General features: G+C 39.5%; 1 protein-coding gene across 1 annotated transcript in view; it reads left to right on the forward strand.

Annotated features, from left to right (window-relative positions):
• The first annotated feature begins 916 nt into the window (after positions 1-916).
• LOC107707372 (leucine-rich repeat-containing G-protein coupled receptor 6-like) overlaps positions 917-23,630 on the forward strand; it is a 94,485-nt gene continuing 71,771 nt past the window's right edge. Inside the window, exon 1 of the mRNA XM_016511359.1 lies at positions 917-1,227. Within this exon, the coding sequence (XP_016366845.1) occupies positions 1,034-1,227 (194 nt within the window). The 5' untranslated portion in view covers positions 917-1,033. The remainder of the gene's footprint in view (positions 1,228-23,630) is intronic.

Genomic DNA, 23,630 nt, shown 5'->3' on the forward strand with positions numbered 1-23,630 from the left:
CCACTGTTAGGGCCCTTGATGGCAATCAATCAGGAGTTCCCATGATCCTTTGAGACATAAACAAATAGTATTTATCACCTAGTCTAGTGAACCGGAAAATTCTATTGTCCACTTTTCCAACTGAAGAAACAGCGCAATTCATCACCGTTCCTTCCACTAGCTAAAGTGAGACCCACCGAACAACCCATGCAAATGTCTCTTGCTCTGTATATTTATGCCTCTTGCGGTAAAGAGACACCCTGCTGTACAAGCTAGGACAGCAAAGTAGTAAATCTGTAGTTTGTTTGGCTGAGCATAGGGTTGAGGGGAGCCCGCAGCTTAACTCAATTATTGTTGTTCGGGTTATAAAACACCATGTAAGCGTTGCTCTGAGAGAAATGGAGCGAAACGATATTCGCATATGATTTATACGAGGAGCAACAGCAGGAAAAGCGGCCGGTGCTTGACAGCTAAATTTGCGTTGCAGGATCTAGGGGAACTTTCCATGAAAGTCTGGATTGCAGTAGTTGAAGAAAAGTAATTATGAGGGAAGGATTGTGGTACATCTAAAGGTATGATGGGAAGGCATAGTGAAACTGAGATCTTCGTTCTGTCCGTCTCTAACGTATACATTCCCCCCTCTCAAAGTTTGGCTCCCCTGCTTTCTTCCAACCATTCCCTCCAGCTGCCTGAGGCAGAAAGAGCGCACTAGAGAAAGTAGGAGGAGTGCTGTGCCAGACAGCTCCGCCCTCCAAAAGCTCCGGCCAATCAGAGGAGCGCTGCAAGCTTCCACTACAATAGGTGAATGTCTCCTAAGTGAGATGAGACGAGTGAGAGAGAGAGAAGACCTGTGTAAGCCCCTGACTGACTCATTCACCCATGGGAGTTTGAAGTGACAGAATAAATCTACAGAGACGAGGCTCAAGATAACATTTCAGAGAGCTGAGAGCGGACAGACACATACACACAAATAGAGCTACAGCTGAGTGAGACTGCAGAGAGACAGACAGATAAACAGCTCACCCACAGAAAGACAAGAGTTGGAGTCATTGTCATGTTGGTGGTGCTACTGATCCTGCATGCCGTCTCGTGTGCCCATTCTCACGGGCCGCCGGGTGCCGCTGTGCCTGGTAAGCAGTGCCCATCTGCATGCCAGTGTGAGGAGGATGGCATCCTACTACTCGTGGACTGCTCTGAACAAGGACTATCCAGTGTGCCAACTGACCTGAGTCCTTTGACATCTTACCTGTGAGTACGACCTCCTGCTTCGATCACCTGCTTTGCTGAGACAGTGAGGGGTTGTGAATAGTACTTGAGGGATGTTTGGTTTGATTACATTAAATATCTTCAAAAGGATGCTGTGGGATTATGATTTTATTCGCAAATCAAAGAAATGAAAGACTCTAGGTTAATAACAGACTCTGTCATCTAAGATCAGTGGTTCTCAACTGGATTTGCTTCAGGACTCAGAGTTTACTTTGGACTATTCAGAGGTTAACAAAACCAGAATATTAGATTATTATTATTATTTTATTATTACCATAAGCTACAAACACATGCAAAGTTATTAACAAGAAATAGGCTGACAATTTTGGCTTCTAAACATCACAGGAATCTGTGGTTTCATGCTCTCAGCAGTTGCACAAAACACATTTTGGTCTTCATAAATCATATTTATGCTCAAGTGCACCTGTATTCAATGTAGTCTCTGGCATGTTTTCTTTTATCTTGAGATTTTCTTTGTGGTTTATTAGGATGAGTGCAAGTCAGGCTACCTGACATTTGTCTGATTTGACTGTTTTTACTAAGTGACAGATGAATTTGTGCTAAAATGGCATTGTTTAATTGAGCGCATGACCTTCATGTCAACGAGAACCATATGGGTAGTGATTTTCTCCTCTGTTTCATCTTATATTTCAAATTATCATTATTATTTAACTTACTTATTCTATCCCGATTATGATTATGAGATGAGATGCATTATATTATTAAGGCTTAGCATTATTTTTTTCCCTGTGACCTTTCATTTCTGATCCCATTTGCAGATCGTGACCCACCAGTTTAGGATGTATGACATACATGTGATCCAACTTGAGTGATCAGTGCTCCACTCTGCTCACATTAGCGAAACTATGTTGACCCAAACGGGACACTTTCAGTGCGAGCGAACCATACAGCGCGTGCCCGTTCGTTACGAAACGTGAAAAGCAATGCTTGGTTCCCATGTGTCCTGTGACAGTTCTCAGTGCAGCGGTATCTGATGGGAACGTGTGTGTAGAGTGATGCAGTGGGGCGCTCCGTACAGTATTGGGTTTCTCCATGTCAGCTGGAAGCCTGTTGGGTTTAAGTCCATGCTAATCGCTAAGGCATGCCATATGTCCCCTGATTGTGAATGATGACGCAAAGGAGGACTCAAATGTTCGCTCATAAAACGTTGTGCAGCTCACGTGAATCAATAACTGGAGAGAGTTGTGTTTCAGGCTCATGGCTGGGGAATTGGATTGCAAACACATGTACCACAACCTTTCAAACGTATTGAAACATCTTGAGCAGTGTCTCTAGACAGTTGCAAGTGCATAAGATTGGATCTTGCTTTTTTATACCACCAGTGTTGTAGCGAATTTTATTGCATTGTGCAATATATCACATGACTTCATATTTGAAATTCGTGTCCATTTACTACTCATTTTTTTAAAAACGCTTCAGCTAATTTTTTGATAATTGCATAAATATAATGGGGATTTATCATGTCTTAACAAACTTTTAATAGAATCTCACTAGTGAATCATTCTGTTCAATGAATAATCCAGCCAATTCTACTGGTCAAACTGATTCATCCAGGTATTTCAAAAATTTCCATAAAGACTTTTAAGTTTTATGGTGAGTCTGTGCAAATCAGACCAGCAGTCTTTCAAATGCAATGCCTTGTCTAACACTTTCTTTCTTCACCGGAGGAAAGCAGATTGATGTAAATATTGACTGAGCTTTGATGTGCATGCCATTGTTGAGATGTCAAAGTGTGTGTTTAAGCACGACGGGGACCGTTCGGCAAGAAAGCTCTGTTCTTCTGACGCCATTTACTCAAAGTGCTCATTCATCTGCCGTCTTTTTTATGCCAAACTTTTAGACAACTTTGTACGGAATATGCATCTGCTTTCCCGTCCAATTTCTATCGCTTATGCATTGGCCTGTCATTATTATTCCACTTTGAAAAGCTATAACTTTTAATTCCAGTAATGAAAACTCGCCAAACTTTAAATGCATGAAGTGTCTGTGGCATTTGTTGCAACTGTTGCATTTTGACATTTTGCATTGCTGACATTTTAATTATATGATGTATGGTTGCTTAGCAACCAGTGCTTAAATGTGCAATATGTATCATGAACTGATTTTCCAGTGGATCCAAGATATGTTACATTTAAATATGCAAATAAATTAATAACTAATTAATAAATCAATAAATAGGTGTTGAGTTTTTATGGATCAGAAATTAAAATGTAAAACAGTTACTGCTTATTTTTTTCTATGCACATAACAAGCAGATATTATCATCACCATCTTATGCATGGGTCTTGCTTAACATTACATTTAAATAAAATAGTTCATAGAATGAAAATTATAGCACAAGTGGGAGCTGTGTGAACATGCTACTGAGAAAGCAGCCAGCAGCGCTGGACATTCTGCAAGTATTAAATGCCTGTCCTGTCTCGCTCTGCAGCGATCGCCCATATGGGACAACAGGTGCCCTGGGGCGCGGAAAAAGTCTGTCACCAAGAGAGTCTGTTTTTGCACTGATTTTTGTTTGTTTCTGTTGGTTTCAACAGGAGTGGACGTTAGGTACATCAGAAGAGGAAAAGTTAGAGATTGCTGTTTTGTACACTAACATGAATAACACATTCCTAAACACACTGATTGTTGATTGATTTATATTTGTAGATACGGAAGATCTAAAAAGCTTGGAAATGAAGTCTTCGCACAAACATTTCACTGTGTTGTTGCATTGAGAAGCAGCAGCACATCAAGTATATTTTGATTGCATATGATCACAGTAAATCCATATGCTGATATATACAATCATGGCCAAAAATTTGCGAACACCATATATCTTGACCCATATGCTGTTTTGAACCTGTTGTTCAATAGTTAATTTATTCAACCTCATATCCTTTTCAAACCGGTATGACTTTCTTTCTTCTGCGGATCATAAAAGAAGATGTTTTAAAGAATGTTTTAAAGTTTTAATGTTTTTGTCCATTCAATGAAAGTCAATGGGGCCTAAAACAACATGGGTCACACTGACTTTCATTAAATGGACAATTTAAACATTTTTCAAAATTGTCTACATTTCTGTTTCAGTACAGTTCAGGAGATGAAAAAGGCATACTAGCACTATACAATATGTACCATAGTTAACAATATTTAGTATATTCAGTTTTTGTAAAAAAAAATGCTACTACTACTACTAATAGTAATGTAATAAATCTTCAAGTACATAGTTTAAGCTAATAACAGTATATTATAATCACATCTATGACAGCTGGTTCATGTATTTTAGGAAAGTATGGGGTACTGAACTGTGTTTGAAGGCATTATTTGGGAAACCCAACATTTAAATAAATATGATAAAGATAAAAACCTTTTCAATTCAAAGGAAACACTGAAAATATCTTTTTATCACTGTACTGAAACCAGTTAACATCAGGTTAGCTCAGCTGAAGATGAGTACAAGCATCGACCAGCTAAAGCATCATCACACAACCAGCTCAAACCTCAAAGCTGTCAGCCCATTCCCTGAAGCCAAGGCCCATATATTTTCATCTCTCTCAGGGCAATTTTCTACACAAACACAAATTAATGCTGAGCTCGAGCTGAGGGCTGCAGACACATGTTTTTGCTTACTGGCCCGCCTCAACTTCCAGTGCTTTGGCCTTGAAACCTTTTAGAGTCAGAAACAAGAACAGAGCGAGTGTGTGAAAGATGCCTTCAAGTTCTGAAGTGTGTTGTGTTATCTGATTTGAGGGCCATATATCTATTTGTGGCCCTTTTGTCCAGTGATTTATATTTTAAGATTTCAAACAGGAAGAGTTAACACCTAAATCACGATGTAATACATATTACAAACAGCTGCAACACATTTTATGTACACTTATCAATTGTCACATAACCATGAAACTCATTTTAGTTTAGTTCAATCAATATTAAATGCTGTTCGCAACCCATTTTACGTCCGTAATCTAACATATTTATGAATAAATACATGTATGAAAAAAATAAATAAATAAATTAGTCAGGACTTTATCCAAAAGAAAAAATGAAAACGGAACAAGCTATATACATATGTAACCCCTCTCCCCCGGGTCACCGCCACACCTCGTTCTTGTTCCGAGTGAGTCTCGAACCTGGGTTTCCGGCATGGGAGCCGGATGCACTAACAAGGAGGCTAAAGACTGCGATGAGGTTTTACCTGCACAGCACCTACTCGTTGGACTCCGTTACACTCACCCCCCTAAGCCTCACTCCCATCCGGGTCATGGCACCAATGAAATCCCTCTGTCCCGGGTCCTCACCGCCACACCTCGTTCTTGTTCCGAGTGGGTCTCAAACCCGGGTCTCCGGCATGGGAGGCGGACGCACTAACAAGGAGTCTAAAGACTGCGATGAGGTTTTATCTGCACAGCACCTACTCGCTGGCCTCCGTTACACATACACATATATAGTTATTGCCTATTATTGGGACACAACAGTAGAGAATTTACAGGAAGCAAAGTGGGAGACAGAAGGGGGCAGAATCAGGAAATTACCACAAGATTTGAACATGGGTCGCCAAAAGCGTTGTCTACGAAGCTATTGACTCCAACTATAATTTGATAAAAGACTGCATAGTCTTTATTTATTTTTTCAGTTTTGATTTCATACTGACTAAGTGCTGTTGACAAAACAGATGTTAAAAGTATGTTTCATTTTTGGAGTCGTAGTACCTAGTAGTTAGCGCACACAAGTTGCTACATGGTTCTCATACTGAGAAGAGAAGTTTGAATTGGGTTCACATCCTTTCCCGATCTCTTTCCCGTCGCTTTGTTGCATCATTTCCTGTCCTCTCTCTTTGCTGTAAAAGAAAATCGTAAAAACATTAGTGAAAAGTTTAGGAGAAGGCCTTCTCAGGATCAGGGCTCAGATCTTCAGGGTTGTTTACGCACTTTTGAATCCTACTCTGGCAGCCTACATCATTAAACGGCTCCAAGGGCTCTAATGTTCTCTCCGTTTAACCACCTAAGCTCTTCAATGAAACAGGGTGATAATGGTCTTTTCATCCTGGCAGTGGTGAACACTTTGAGCTTTATAATGTGGTAAGTTTTAGGCTGATCCCTCAGGGGGTGCTAGCAGACAAACTGCATGGACAATCACTCACAGCTTGGATGCTTACGGTGCCACTGCAAAGCAACGCAGCGGGATTCACGCAGAGCAAAGAGCTGAGGAATAACATCACAGCTGAGGTGCTTCAGTGGATTTATATTACTGTATGTATACCCTCCATCAGCAGTCCATTACCAAAACCCAGAGTCTCCAAGAAGTAATACTCGGAAGTTAACAAATATATGAAACACATGGACAAATTTGGCTTTCTATCTGACTATTCCTCAGAGAAAGAGAATAAAAACTTTCTTCAAATGAGGCTCCAAATGTCAACGGGATATCTGGAATGGTTAGTTTATTAAAACCTCCAGCTGACAAAGTCCACAGTTTACAGAGATGCACATGTTTGCTGGGGCGAAATTTCACCATGGGTTCGTGACCGAAGTGAGAAGAAGGTGAAAGTAATGTATTATGTCTGGTAGAAGCGGGAAGACGGCTTAAACTCTGACCGTAGATCTCAACTCATGGTACCCCTGTGGCCTGTTTACCTGCTTTGTGTGTCAGGACAGGTCATGGACAAGGCAACAGGGAGGGAGTTTGATCTTTTCAGAGCATTGGACAATTCAAACAGACATAGGAATCTGCCACACCGATGTGCAATGTAGTGAGTGAGTGAGAGGGGTCGGGATGTACAACATACCCTCCAGGCTGTAGGACAGACAGAGGTATGTTTACACCTGAGAGTGTTATGACCCTACTTGCAGAACCAAATCACATTCATAATATATGACTACAAGCTTTTTCTCACTGCCTCATTTTATGTTTTTACTTTTTAAACTTCCGCAATTTGTGAAGGGGGAAAAAAACAACACATTCTTTCATAAATTCCTCAGTTCCTCAATTCAAATTCCGGATAAAAAGGCTGAATGGAAAGAAAACAAATAAACAAAAAACAGGCCGTGCATTCTTTTCTCCATGCAGAATGTTTTGTCATTAACACAGAACTCCATTTGTGTACAAGCTAGTACACATACAAAGAGTTGCAGACTCAACCTCACGCTCAAACAAACATGGGAGTGATTGTTCATTTCCTTCTCTTCCCGTTACCTAACAGTGAAACGAGAGCAATTAGTGCCCTGTGAAGTCAGCCCGAAAATAGTCAGAGCCCATGCAGGATAAATAAACCAGTGGACCTACCGCAGACTGCCTCATCTCCAGAACATCTTTAAATATATCCAGAGCTGGAGAAGAAGACCCGAATGCTTCTACTCAGCGCACTGTAAAAAAAAATAGTGAGGAACAAACTCTGTGTGGGACCCCCTAAATATTATGCAGGATTGCAGAGATGTACTGAACCGATTGTAAACACATCCCACCGCTGTATGGCCAGATGAGACGCAAACTACGTTTTCCCGACTGGATAACCAGTCTCACTAGTAAAGTTTTGATGGATGAAGACTGCAATCAAGGTAAAGACGATTGCGGTGGCGTACAGGAGTCGTACAGTACAGTAAGCACGCGTGAGTCCATTATAATAATGCGTGTATGAGTGCTCTTGACGCACTGATCGCACATTGTATTTATGCACAGGCACAGACATTTCCATACATTCACGGTTTAGGCGCAGTGGTTCCCAAATCTGTCCTGGAGGACCCCCTGCCCTGCACATTTTGTATGTCTCCCTAATCAGACACACCCAATTTAGTTATTGCAGTCGCTACTAACGAGCTGATGAGTGGAATCAGGTGTGTTAGATAAGGGAGAAAGGTGCAGGGCAGCGGGGCCTCCAGGACAGGTTTGGGAACAACTGGTTTAGGTTTTTTTTTTGGCATCTCCATGTGGTCCTGTTCGGTATCGCAACTCTAAAATGTAAAAAAGCTATTTTCTGTTGCACTGTACACATACTATACAATTCAGATTTTTTTTTTCTTTCATATGTGCTTATATGGGCTCCTTGTATCATTTGGTTCTTTGGTGTCCTTTTGGAGTTTCTAAGTGTCCTTTTTTGGAAAGATGTCTAAATTTATATCAGAAAAAGGGTGTGATTAATTAGATTAAAAATTTGAATCTATTGACAACCCTAAAATAAAGACATGAGACTTTCCTCTTTATTTATTAATTTTTTTTTGGGATGGAATGACATTTCTTTCATATCTCAAGTGGTTCTCCTAGACAGCAATCAGATCAAAGGTAACCATTTGCTTTGCTTTTTGCAATGTAAGCACATAAAGTTTCAGAAGAGTCTCAAATCAGATATGGCAAGATACCAAGATATGCCATCATAAGTAAGACATCTCAATAAATGTTTTGTATGACTGTACAAATGGTCTCATTTTTCTCCAGAGAAATTTTAGGAAAAATATATGTGAAAAAGATGATTCTTAAGTGAACTTAAGTGAGAATTCGCCTGGTCTATGAAAGAGCAACCACTGAGCAATAAAATGTTCCTGTGGTTTCTGGTGAGGGAATAACAATTGAATCAGTGGCTAAGTGTGGATTTTGTCCTTTTCAATGGCAGAGGTTCATAAATCACCCCCTGGGCAAACTTGACAATTCATCACAGACCTCTGTGGGGGTCTCTTAACCTGTGGTTAAGTCTTTAGCCACATTTCACCATCGGCTCTTTGGATCTGACAGAAGCTATAAACTGTGCTTTTGAGGTGACATGTTCTCACCCCCTCGAACACCACTGGAAACCTTAAGGGAGGACAATGGCTGGGAAAGAAGATACCCAGAATACTGTTCGTTAAGTGGAAATGGTTTATACAGAAGCTCAGATTTCAGATTCATGATCCTAACGGTAAAGGAGCCCAGTCACACCAAAGCGGGAATGGTTAACTGCTCATCCAGATATGCTTGGGATCCACATATGTGTGAAGCCGTCTACTCAAATGGAGCAAATTAAACCTTCTGAGTTTCCAAATAGATTGTTTTACATGCATGCAGATTACACAGTCCCCCCTAATGCTTTTTAAATGAGTTTGCTTACATTTGCTGCATTGAGAATGTACAACTCATCCAAGATTGCAATATGTGGACCAGGAAGGATCGCTGGCCAGACAGAGGCAGGCTCAAAACAGGAATTTTAAATTGAGATTTTTCCTTATCTGAACTATTTAGGGCTGTGCCTTGCATCAGGAAAGATTACTCACTGAATCCTGTTTACTATCAGGTTTAACTGAGAAGGTTTCCTCACCAAACTAGGAAAGGGAAATCACATAACCTGCTTCCCAGTCAATACCAGAGGAAGATTTGCATCATAAGTTTTTAGTGCAGCAACTGGAAACATTCTGTAACCAGACAAACATTTTCAAATCATCCAGGAATGTAAGTTGGAGTGACACTTTTTTAGTCTTTCCTGAAGGACTCAAGTAAGGGCATTTCTGATGGACGGCTCTAGTTTATTCTGGGCGTTGTGTTTAGCAGGAAAAGATGAGAGAATGGTTGCTTAAGAAGGCAGCCATGAAGTATGCGTGACGTGCCGGAGTCGCATCACTTGCAGCTGCACATCTCTGAAAGAAGTAGAACTACAGTCCAAAGAAAAACTACCAGCCAACTACGGTCATACCTCACATGCACATGCTGACATGCAGGTGGTGTGCTTAAACTGTGAGGAACCTACACATCAGGAACCTGATGAAAATCACAATTTTGTTAGATGCTACGTTGAGTTGTGCAAAAGAAAACACAATGTGCATTTTAAGAGTGACTGTGGGAGAACAATTGAAATCAAAGCCAATTTTTTTGTAATAAACAGAAAAGTACCACTCAGAGTTGTTACCTGGAAGGATGGAAAAGGCCTGTGTGGATGTGTGCCGAGAAGTTAAACAAGATTGAGTGCAAGTGTACTTTCAGGTTGAATGTAGCGTAACTGACCAACCGGTAGTGCTGATAAACTAATGTGATCAGTTTCCAATTATACCATTAAGGAACTCTACTGCAGGCAAGAACCTTGCGGTCTGTAAAGGTACAATCCTTTATGACTAAAACCACTGCATGTTCTTACTTGCCAAACTGCTGGTGAACATCAAAGGTATATGCAAAAAGGCATTACAGATAATTTGCCACTTTGAATATGGACAGACTTAAGAATAAGACTTAAGAATAAAAAAATATATAATAATAAATGCCCAGCATACAGAATCCGATAAAAACAAATGAAAAGACTAAGAGATGATGTTGAGGTCACCATCTGAATTTTTTCTTTGAATGTGTTCAATTGGCTTTGACATGCAGATTAGGTATCCCAACTCAAAACTCAAAGCAAATGTCAATGGAAAAACTTTGTCATTTGCCTGTTGAACAATCTTTAACTGTAAGCACTATTTCCCATGTCTAACATCTTGCGAAGTCTGTCTCGTACATCTCAAACCATCTCGTACATCTTCTTTAGAGTCTGTAGTTGGGATTGAGATCTCCAGGAACAGGGTGAGCTCCAGCCAGTGAAGAGTATAGACGGAGAGGGCGTTTTCTCCACCCGACCTGCAGCTGTCTCAGCTGCTCGCCACTGGGGACACAAGGAAATTTATTGCAATAATAATCTCTCTAGGCAGCACATTAAATAGCATACTCCTGCTTTGAAAAGGCTTTGAAAGACGTTCTATTTGATACTTGATTAGAGAGTGAAGTTTTCAGGAGGTGGCAAACAGTCTTAACATGTAGAGAGATGTTGTATTTTTTTTATTTTTTACTTCCTTTGGTGTTAATGCAGTTGATTGGTTATTTTACTATATATGAAGGGAGTAGTTGTTGAGTTTGCATATTATATTTTAAATGAGATAAGTTTGCATATTATATTTTCGTAATACTTCAGAATAGGGAACACATATTCACTATTAATTAAGAGTTTTTCCTCAATAAACTCCAAATTTGCTGATTTTAATAGTAAGGTAGTTGTTAAGTTTAGGTACGGGGTCAGATCAAGGGATCTAAAATATGGTCATGCAGAATAAAAAATGAATATGTGTTTTATAAGTACTAATAAACAGCCAGTATGCTAGTAATATGCATGCTAATAAGCAGTTAATAGTGAGAATTAGTCCTTAAAATAAAGTATTACCTATATTTTAAATGAGATCAAATTTTTTTGACAGTTTTCATTTTTTTTAAATCTTTTTTTCCCTACTATTTTACAAGCATTAATGTTGAAGGTATATATACCAGACTGTATTTTAGATCATCATTTATGTCTGCATCATGTTTAAATTCACTCCTTAACATTCGACCCCCACCTCTCTACATCTCTCCAAGCAGCTGGTCAACATGGTTTACTGTAAACTTGTATATGTCAAAAAATAATTTTTGTTTGTAAAAGGCTGAACAAAACTACAGATTGGGCCCTGTAATGATTTATCGGACGTTCCAGATGAATGGCGAGTAGAACATGCTGAATGCATCATAAAAATGAAAACGTGTGATTTACTTAACACTTTTTGCAGCACAAAAATCACTTGTAGACTGAAATGAAGTCTGGACTACGTCTGAAAAATAACTTTAAAAGTTACGAACATACTTTTGGAGAACTAGGCTTGAAATATTGTAAAGTTCAAGATAGAGATCAATGCAAACTTTGATATTGACTAAACAGCAAGAATGTCTGTTTTTGAGCAAAGAGCCAGTTAGACCATAAGTGTTTCGGGATACTGCATATGTTGGATCTGCACCCTAGCAGTTAGTACCTATATCTAGCCATGGTGTTCATGTGGATTGAATCTGACTTGCAACGTTTTCGGTTCCCCCCCCTCTTGTCTCCATCATGTACTCTCTCTACCTCAGGGGTCTCCAATCCTGCTCCTGGAGGGCCACTGTCCAACAGAGTTCAGATCCAACTCCAGTTCAATCAAGATCTCAGGCATACTTGAAACTTCCAGGCAGGTGTGCTGAGGCAAGTTGCAGCTAAACTCTGCAAGACAGTGGCCATCTAGGACCTAGTTTGGACACCCCTGCTCTACCTGAAAAAGGTCAGAAAAAAGGTCAGTTATAGCCTGATGAATAGTAAATATGGTGTGACATGCACACGCACACAATCTGGGTTTGAATCTGATATTTTTTGTGATCTCATCATAAATTTACATACATTCAAATATTGTTTTTAATAAAGATGTATCTCAGACATTGATTGTTGTTGACAGTGACATTGACATCCCAGTTCCCATTCCCAGTGACATTATAGAGCAGGGTTGGCTCTGGCCCTCAAAGTCCACTGTCCTGCAGAGTTTAGGTCCAACCTTATCAAACACGCCTGAACAAGCTAATCATGGTCTTCATGACTACTAGAAAATTACAGGCAGGTGAGTTTGATCAGTGTTGGGGTTAAACCCTGCAGGACAGTGGACCTCAAAGGCCAGATTTGAGAAATCCTGTTTTAGAGACTAAACAGACTGGAGTGAATTTTACGGTGCAAAACTTTTGCGCGCACTATTTCTTCACAAAGACCTACAGCATATCAATTTCTAGTCTTCTCAGAACGTTTTGCCGTGGATCAGCATGTTCTGAGGCATTTAAGTCCTGAACGAAATAGAGACTGATTCTAAGTTATGGAAAACTATGCATCGTGTGGCAGTAGCCTCATCTCAGTTCATCATTTTAACTCAATCCACTTTCTGTGACTGTTTTGACAGATTTTTAATCCACACATCAGTTCTGATATGCAATCTCATGGATATATTTTGATGTCTAGTGCAAAAGTATGGTCAAACAAAGCCACAGAGACAGTTCTGGGGTCTGTCTGTCCTTCCCTATAGTTTTTCTCTATTCCTCATCTACTCGATTCACTCATTCCTTCACTCTCAAGCCCCGTTCACACTACAAGCGACACGCAACAGCAAAGCGACACAATCCCATTCATTTCAATGGAGAGCTGGCCATTTCCAGCGACACGAGCGACAGCGGCCGTTGGCTACCGGATGGGGCGTGTTCAGCGACGCGACAGAGTTCAGAATCCTTCAACTTTATGCAAATGAAGAGCGACTTTCGGGAGTGACAGCCAATAGGAAAGAAGACGGTAGAGCTCATGTGACCGTTCTCCTCTCAGCGCCGTAGATAAACATACGCAATGGAAGAAAGTAGGCTCTGTTTCTCATTCATTTTTGTTTGTATGTACGGATTTAATTTAGATTTAGATTATTTAGACAAAAGTCGCTGCTAGTGTGAACGGGGCTTCAGATATCTGTGGCTCTGTCTTCCACAAAAAGAGTAAGACGCTCATATCTTTCTGTCTTCTTTTCTCATTTTCTCCCTTCGTGACCACAAATTGCTGTCATTATGTGACACATTGCAGTGGTGATGGCTAACCAGAGTCTGGCCTGTGGAGGAAACCACGACAAGCAAATTAAGAGCTGAGGGAAATCGAGGGCCTGTTTGTGTGTGGACCACCCAGACGGGTGAGACCACAAGCAGGAGCGACTCTGTGCTGCTGCCCGCATCTCAGTCCCTCACTTTCTGTCTATATTTAGATCTATTTGTTTCTCCTTTGTCTCCTTCTTCTCAATCGCTCTTTCTGCTTCATTCTCTTGGCCTCACACTCTTATCATTGCGGTCGTTTAAACTGAAGACAAACTCATGAGACCCTATAAGTTAATTTCATTGGGCACTTCGCTTATATGCTATATAATTTAATGTGCCTGATCCATTTTTATGCTTACATATACTAAAGAGAGGAACATTTTATTGCTTAGAGGCTGTTCTTTTATAGTTTAGGAGAAGTACTAGGGTTCTCAGCCGAGTTTCTCCTAAAATTCCATAGAAGAAATAAAAATAGACACAGATGAGACAGTTGTTGACATACAGTTAGTATCTAGCTTAGCGATATTTGTTCTTTGTTTTACTATCATAGTCCCTCAGGATGTAGCAAAAAGTCAAATTCAGAAACGTTCGCATGTGCCTTGGCCCTACAGAGTCTCACTTCTCTCAAAGACTTCCTCCAAACTTTAATCTCTTCCTCTTAGGTTCCCCTCTTCCTGCATTCCTCTCCATAAAGCAAAAAAATGGCTTCCATGCGGATTGCCCATTATGTCAGTGGAGCGATGGTTATCGGTCCTGACCCAGGTCAAGCAGCACTGTAAACAGGACTGTGTTCAGAGGCAGGCGGCTGAGTAGAGAGGAACCACGTTGAAGCCAGACGATGGGACAAGTCCACTATCAGCCCCAGCATCAGGCTGCCGGCTCCAGACTGCTCCCTCTCAAACTCCTCTCAGACCTGGAGCCTCCCGGCCCCCATCTTACCGGGGAGGGAATGGGTGTTGGTTTGGGTGTTGGCTTGTGGCTAATTCTCCATGAGGCTGTAGAATCCACAATGCACAAGGATAAAAGCTTCACATGTAGATGCAAAGGCTAACGTGTTACCCTGCCCTTTGATGATAACTCATGAAAAGCACTTATGAAAAGCAATGCTAATATTGTTTTACATGTTACGGTACATCCAGGTTCAATAAAAGTTAAGCTCTGTAGAGAGTGAACACAAATTCAAGATATATTCACGTTTTATTCGATGATATAAAATACATCAGAAATACCCCAGACATGGGGCATTTTAAGCCTATACTTGTCTTGTAAAAAGGTAGTTGCTAACAAGTGGCTAAATATGACTACAGTGCGTGTTGGGGACATAAAACATCAACAGCAAACTATTCTAATTCACACTATTCTAACTCTTCAACATGTCGATTTAAAAAAAAAAAGACTAAAATAGTTGTCAGAAGCTTAGTGGCGGTAACACTACTGTAAGTTGTGCGACCGTGGTGTATTTCTTTATAGCCAGAAGTATAGCTTTCTGTACTTAGTATAGAAGTATAACTTCTAGCCATCGTATTTAGGCTTTGAAATTCATAAAAGTTGTGCATATTTGTGAAGATTATCTTCATGAATAAAACCATGATGGAAACCACAATGGAAAAATCCTGTTGGCTTTTTATCGAGTTTCTAGCCTTTCATCTGTATCCCCTTCAAATAAAGTATTCTAATATTTTTGATACTTTTTGGATACTGTTATAGATGTATTTAGAGTATATAAATTGATTTTGCAGTACAGAATCCAGGTGCCTATAAAACTGTATCATCCTTGCAGCACTCTGTTGACAGCATTTGTGGCTTTTTTTTTCTTTATTATGATATCAGTACAGTTGTATTACTCATTTTACGACATTTGAATTACGGCATTTTTTACTTTATGTTCCTCAAAAAAATATCAAAATTTATTTTAATTCAGAAATTATTAACATGCTGATCAAAGAAGAGGTGCATTCAAGTCCTGTGTATGAATTGCATTTTTAATGCTTGGCGTTATAAATTAATAGATAAAAAAATAAATAAGCATGTGTACATAGATATACAATGTGTACATAGTGCGCTAATAAGCGGTGAGAAGGTACATTCAGAAAATCACCAATTCTCTCTTTGAAGACTCAAAGGAAATGTGTTGACAGGGAGTCTGTTGAGGGAGACGGGGTGCGGTTTGATGCTGCTCACATTGCTGCCAGCTCAGTGTGTGTTTGGCTGCAGGCCAGGACGATGTTGTTAGAGAACAGCACTGAGTGAAAGATAGATGCCTGTAATTACTAAGGGCCAATACATTGAGGAGCCCGCAGAGTTCAGATGACCGCAAAGTCTCTATTAGAACTTGTTTTGGTGACACTATTACAGTATCAATTGATACTACATTATAATTGATTAAAAATGACAGTAAAGACATTTATATAATTTATAGAATGATTTCTGAAGGAGTATGTGACGCTGAAGACTTGAGTAATAGCTGCTGAAAATCCGGCTTTGCTATCACAGGAATAAATATATTGAAAAAGAAAAAAAAAAAGATCCCATACTTTTGAACTGTTGTGCATGCATCCAAATTCAAAACATCCTAGCAACACTATTACAACAATCCTCTGGAAAACTGTCTTTGATCTCAGCTTTCTCTATTAGTCTTCTCGACATAACATTTCTCGCTTTGCATGATTTATGTCAGCACAGCTTTTACTGAATGCCACCAAAATCACTAGAGAATCAGCCTCTGTCTGTGTGCTGCCGATGAGATTCATTACTCAATTAGGAATGACAACATTAGTGTTGTAGTGTTGTAGTAGTGACGTTATGGTGACTGCACAGTTCATCAGTGGCTTCTTCCACGTTTCTTAGGCAGATAGGAGAAAAATGTTTTTGACAGCAACAATGGAGTGGAGAATTGAATAACTTCCTTCTGCATTCTTATTGAGTTCAGCAGTCCACATTCCGTTTGCCAAATTAAATAGACACGTAATTGGGGAGGGTTGCACAGATCGCAAAAACACCAAAGTACCAAAATATATTAATAACAGAAGACAGAATAATGTAATAAAATATTGTGCCAATAGTGACAATAACACAGAGGTTTTCCTGTTAATTATCTAATTTTTGGACATGTTCTAGGAAACTTTTGTGCAGAGTGCTAAATGGCTTTTTATAACATTTCACACACTGTGAAAATTTAAACTGTGCATTTGTTAACTTAAAGGTTTTCTAACACAGTAGTTTTGTGAAGCACATCAGAGCACGGCTGTTTGCTTGAACATTACAAACAAACTGCCACAGCAACAGCTTAACCAATGGCATACGTTTGGGGCGGGGCTATCTGTTTGCAGACCAATGGCAGATTGGCGGAGTATTTGGAAAACCTGTTTGAAAACAGTAATTAGGTGCGCAAACCAATCAGCGTCTGACTTGAAGCAATGCTGGCTAGAAATTTTAACCAACGTAATGCCATCAAAGTACCACAATAGCTATTGGAGAGCAGCCGGCTGACTCATCCTGCACAGCTTCTCCAGAGCGGCTGCACAAGCTCTGATGACGATACAGCTCATTTGACGATTGGCCGGATTCACAGATGACAAAGTGTCCGATTTAGGTGGTGTTTAAACGACACCGTTTTCAACTAAAAACGTGTAAGGTTTTTCTACGTTTTGGCCGTTCATTTACATGACAATGCATTTTAAGGGACTGAAACCACAAAGTTTTTCAAAACGCTATCATTATCGTCTCTGTGTAAACTACAAAAATGTGAATTTGTGAAAATTGTGACATCATGCACAGCATAATATGTGTTCTCGCAGTGTTTCTTTAAAACGCGACATTGCCAACTACTGGCCTGGCATGCGTAATACAGCCTTTTTAGTAGTTTTCACAAATCCATGTGAACGGGGATGGTTTTGACAACATTGTCGTCTGAACACAAACTTTTAAAAAACGCAAAGGAAAACATTTCCGTTTTCAGTACATAGTTGGCATGTAAACCTAATTATAATGTCTTCATTTACAACTCTTTCCTCAACTGCAAATGGAAAATCTCACCGATTGTTTGCATCCAACAGCAGCCAAAGTCAAACACACCTGTTATTTTTGCCTTGTGTTGTAAACGTGTTGATGTCACCACCTGAAAAACTTTTGTATGCACTTTACACATTTCTTACAGCGCACTCTAGATTCTGAGCGACACTTGATGCAGTCACTAAATGAAAGTCCCTCGGGAGATAAAGATGCAGTGGCGTTGTGAACAAACACAATGTAGCTTCCGCTGAAGACAAAGGTACAGTTATATTCCTGGGGAAAGAAGTGGCAGGCATGAGGTTTCATTAGCCCCACCTTTAAGATGTACAATGCCCTGGGACAGATGCTAGATGACAGGGTTATTACACCAACAATAGCTTTAGTAAGGGCGGAGGGAGAGACAAAGAGGAGTAAGCTCAGTGGCAGCGACATTTCCTGTTCCTGTCAAAGGAATAAAGAGGGCTAAGGTGTCAGTGTCAATGTTTGCGCTCACAGTTTGAGATTGTGGAGTTGATACAAGGTGATGAAGGGAGGGCAGGAAGTGTGAGCTGATGATATGGTGGGACTTGTCCAGTCTGGTTTATGCGGCTCTTTTCCATACTATGACATTTCATAATGACCATGTCGGTTAAAATAATAAATACCCTTAAAATAATATAAATTCAGTACATTGTATAAGTCTTTGTTATTATTAATAATAATAATAATAATAATAGTATAATTTATATATATATATATGGAGTAAGCTCAGTGGCAGCGACATTTCCTGTTCCTGTCAAAGGAATAAAGAGGGCTAAGGTGTCAGTGTCAATGTTTGCGCTCACAGTTTGAGATTGTGGAGTTGATACAAGGTGATGAAGGGAGGGCAGGAAGTGTGAGCTGATGATATGGTGGGACTTGTCCAGTCTGTACTTGTAGGAGTTGCTTTAGAATAGGCCTATTTATTGAAGTTTGTTTGTATATGAGCAAACAAAAGATGTTACCTCCAGTTTTCTCATGTGATTTGGAGACTATTTGGATCTTGGATTCTTCCAAGTAGCACCACTCAAAGGTTCCGCGATCACTCCCACAGGGTAGGATGTGTACGTTCACATTGCAGAGATTCCTCCTGCGCCATGAAAATCTGCCGGACCCCTGTCCTGTCATCAACCCCCATTCTCTCGCGCCACAAAGGGGGCATTGTGTTCAGTCCCAGACCCGGGCAGACTGTCCTCAAACCAATCATGTTTGGCAAAGTGAGCCTCGTTAGAACAGAAGGATTAACAGGAAGATGAGAGCTGGAGTTGCTGACAAGATGATGTGTACAGGAACTCCTTTAAACTCTTCAATGAGAAGCGGTCTGATATGCATGTAAAATGGACGTTATCACATAAAGCATCTCGAAACGTCGTCTCTTTAAAGTCTTTACGCAGAAATGAACATTTTATCATTCTCTAGTCACCACCAAGTTGTTCCAAAACCCTGTTTTTTTACAAAGGAGAATTTTTGAAGAATTTTCATACAGCTCAAGTCAAGATATTCCAAGTTTTTGTTAGTATATATATATATATATATATATACATATATATACTCAAAGCGCTTTTACATGAAAGCGGGGGAATCTCATGAACCATAAATATATATATATATAAATTGACTAAATATTCTAGAGTGAACAAGAAAGAACTTCCACCGACATTTTTTTAGTTTGTGGTTGAATTTCCATTATCCAGCCTGGTTTAAATACATTTAATACTTCTTAACACCATTCCCTAGCTCTCAAAGTATTTCCTCAATTCTATAAGCTCATTTGCCTGAGTACGGTACATATCGAACCCAAAACAAGTCTTTGTCAGCATGCTTAGCATGACGTGGCAGGCTGCAGTCAGCACGCAGTGAGGGCCCAGCTCTCCATAAACTCCCCTCCCACCCATCCAGGGCTCAGATCTGTGGCCAAGTGTGGTGAGTAAAGCCTGCTCAAAGCTCTCTTCCAGCAGCAGCCAGATCCGCTGGCAGGCAGGTGATAAATAGTCCCAGCGTTAATGACACTTAATGCTTGCCCAAATCCCTGCAGTAGCATCAAAGACGATAAGAGTCCCTGTGGTAATGCCACTCTATGGAAGGAAGGATTACACGACAGAGAAAAGGAGAACGCAGTGACGAGACAATGTTGAGCGGGAAGAAAAGCGAGTGATCACAGCAACACTTAGAGCCTACAAAGGCGGCGGGAGACGTGGAGGAATGCAATTTTTATGGAGGACCAGGAGGGGTTGGGTGCAGGGTTCCTGGGATGGAGCAGGGGAATAAGACACCCAAAATATATTTATTAAAGGGAAAGCTCAGCCAAAAATTTTAATTCATTTATTCACCCATACGTCGATCCAAACCTGTACAACTTACTTGGAACACAAAAGCAGAATGATTGTGCTGGTTGTGCTTTTCTGTGCAATAACTAGGGATGTCACAATAACCTTGATATTTTAAAAATGAAATATTATTATCATGTTAATACTACTCATATGGTGATGTTGTAAATAACCCAGCACCAGTAACTAGCTGCTTGACACTCCAACATAGTAGGTGGCAGTATTGCACCTTTACGCTGGTCACTGCCACTCGTCATAAAACAGAAATAAAGAAGACAATGACGATGCAATTTGAAGCTAATACTGCAGCAAAAAAAGTTTGGAAGTAACAGGCGAAAATAAGACACTCTACCCACAGTCAAAAAAAGTTAGCTCACCGCCGGTGTGGGAGTTGTTTTGGATAGAAAAAGACTAAAAAAGCATAAAAAAGACTGATATTAGACACCTCAGTCTGCAAGAAGATCCAATTAACAGTGAATTATTTTTGTTCGTTTTTGTACAGTTCTGGTTACAAACACTCTCTCTGCCTCCCTACACTTGTATTTTAAGTGTGTTTCATTGGCCAAAACAAGGCCACAAACAAAGTTAAAGATGAGAAAGTTTTAAAAATTTCTATTGATATCATGGCAGTGGTTATTGTGAATTCTTTTGCCCATGATAATTGTGTAGTAAAAATCTGATTACTTCAATAAGCATCACAGAAATGGTTCAAATTGGTTGTTCTCTTATTTCAAGTCTTCTGGAGTCAAAGGACAGCTTCGTGAGACAAACCGACTGAAATTCATAATTCACTGAAAATCTTTGGTAACACTTTATTTCGATAGTCCACTTTAGACATGCTATTAACAGTAAGTAACTTTGCAACTACATGTCAACTAGCAGTTAGTAAAGTATTAGTCACTCAGTCGGTGTGATTCATGAATGAATCATTCTAACCAGTTTTGTAAATCTGAATCACATCAACCAATGTATTAAAGATCAAAAGAATGATTAATTCACAAAAGTATGATTCATTCACAAATCTGACATTGTTACTTATCTCATGAAAGCAAGCATTTTTTTTTTTTTGTAAATTGGATAAATTTGGACATGACTTCAGAAGACTTGGAATATAATGCATGATTTGCTTGTATAATGTTTTCATGGTGCATTTGCATGCAATTTTTATTTCATTTAATTATACTGGTAAAAATATTTGGTGAGCTATTCCCTTAAAAGGGGCAGCGTCATTTGTTTGAAGGACACGGGCACTTTAAATAGAGTCCTCCTGGAGACTGGCGGAGGCTTAGGTGTCGCACACATTGTCTCATTTCAGAGGGCCGCAATGTGGCAACAGCACAACTGGCAAGCGGTTCAGACAGAGTCCAGAAGTTCTTTCTTACCGAATTACAAATCAGTAAGAATCACACATTAAATAGCAGATGAGATGCTTAAACTGTCATCTCAGATTCCAGAGACTTTGTTTTGTGGGTAAGATGATCTTTAAAAGCAGTGATGGAATTCTGCTGGTAATCCAAGTATTTCCAGTAGATTTCAAGAACAACTGCAAATCTTCCCTTCAACAATATGATGCAAATGCCTTTGCATTTACTAGCCTTCAACAGTGATGGCTGAAGTACACAAATCAAGTACTTGAGTAAAAGTACAGATGCCTAAAAAAACATCACTGCAGTGAAAGTACTAATTTTCAATTTTACTTGAGTAAAAGTACAAAAGCACTTGATTTTTTACACAAAAGTACGGATCGATGAACCATGTTTATTATTTCTTCTAGCCAGCATCAGTCAGACTAGTGGTTTGTCAGACATATAATATGTATTGATCTGCAAATAAATAAACATATTTTATTACAAGCACTTATTTTATATTTTCTAAACATTACACTTCAATACACTAAAATTTAAATTTAGGTTACTAATAATTAAAGTGTGCAAACAAGTGAAATAACATACCATATACAATATATTCAGCTAAATTTGTATAAATACGTTGTGACAAATATGTAGATGTCAAATGGGGCAAAATGCATTTGTGGGAACGCTATGCAGACATAATAGTTGTATGTAATTAAAAACTGCTAAAGCAGCAGGGAAGATGCACAGCTATTAATTTGCATTAGTTTACAGTACCTAAAATCGCCTAAAATCTCCACTACATTTCAAAGCATAATATCACACTTTTTGCTTCAGTACATTTCATAAAAAACATTTTGTTTATTTGTGAAGAAATCTGCGTTCCCTCTGAGACCCAAGAGCGATGTCTGATTCGTGAACAAGCTGGTTATTTCCAATGAACCTGCTGAATTGGTTCACGAATAACACTGAACGATACATTTGTGAATTGGACTGATCCAATTGCAGCTGTTCTTGAGTCAAAAACTTGCTCAATTATTAAATAATCCAGTCAAAATGCCCAAGAACCAGGATATCACTTGAGCTTGAACGTGTGTGACAGATGGCACAAAAACACTGATGAAGTACAGAATCTTCAAAAATTATTTTAACTACAGTAAATTATTTTATAAAGAAACAGTTTTTTGGCACCACTTCCAATTGGATCAAAAATCTCGGCTAGTAGAAAGCCTACATCCCGAAACAGTGGTTCTCAACCGATGGGTTGAAATGGATAGGGTTGCAAACAGTGTTGGGGGAAGTTACTTTTAAAAGTAATGCATTACAATATTGCATTTTTTGAAAAAAAGTAACTCAGACATTTTCTTGTAAATTTAAAAGTAATGCGTTACTTTACTAGTTACTTGAAAAAGTAATCTGATTACGTAACTCGCATTACTTGTAATGCATTATCCCCAGCACTGCTTGTAAAATAATACAATGCAACTACACACACAATTGACATAATAATGTAGTCCACTTGCGGCTGGATGCTTCAAACCAATGCTACAAAGGCACTGCCATGTATGTGGGTCAAAGGCTGCCAGTTATTGCATAGCATGAACAGATTTTTTTGAGAATGTTTCTGCGTCTGTATGGAGGAAGTAGGACTGTCAGTCCACTTCCTGTGAGTATTGTCCAACGGTGTGACCTTTGACTCATGCCTCTAGTCCAAACGACGTCATCTTTTGTCTATATGCAAAAAGAGGCTGATGGAACAGAACAATGTCTGTTCTGCCTGTGTCTGTGTGGGAGGTAGAGGGAATTCTGGGACATAGAGAGGCTTCTGTGTTAAAGCGCATGTTGTGTAGGCTTACCATCTGATGCTGGTGTTTGTATTACATTTGAATTTCTCTGAATTCAGTTTGCTGTTGGTGCTTTATAAAAGTGCACAAAAACATCCTCTCGGGGCCTAATTCTTTGAAAGCTCTGCAAAGCCAAGGCGGCTTTTTGCGAACTCATTCGTGAGTGCATTAGAGGAAATTCAACAAAGTGATGGCGAAATGACTGACAGTTATTTATCTCAGATGGACTTAAAAAAAAGGATGGTGTTATAAAAAAAGAATAAAGGCAATCTAGATCTCATAATAGTGGCAAGGCTTTAATGAAGATTATGATGAGCAGGAATTCTGAGCACTGTCAGTGTGTGTGTGTGTGTGTGTGTGTGTGTGTGTGTGTGTGTTAAATAAAATGACATCCTAGCGGATAGTATTCAGACCCCCTTAAATTTTTCACTCTTTGTTATATTGCAGCCATTTGCTAAAAT

Source organism: Sinocyclocheilus rhinocerous, unplaced genomic scaffold, assembly GCF_001515625.1.
Source record: "Sinocyclocheilus rhinocerous isolate Xijiao unplaced genomic scaffold, SAMN03320098_v1.1 scaffold625, whole genome shotgun sequence".
Lineage (NCBI taxonomy): Eukaryota > Metazoa > Chordata > Actinopteri > Cypriniformes > Cyprinidae > Sinocyclocheilus > Sinocyclocheilus rhinocerous.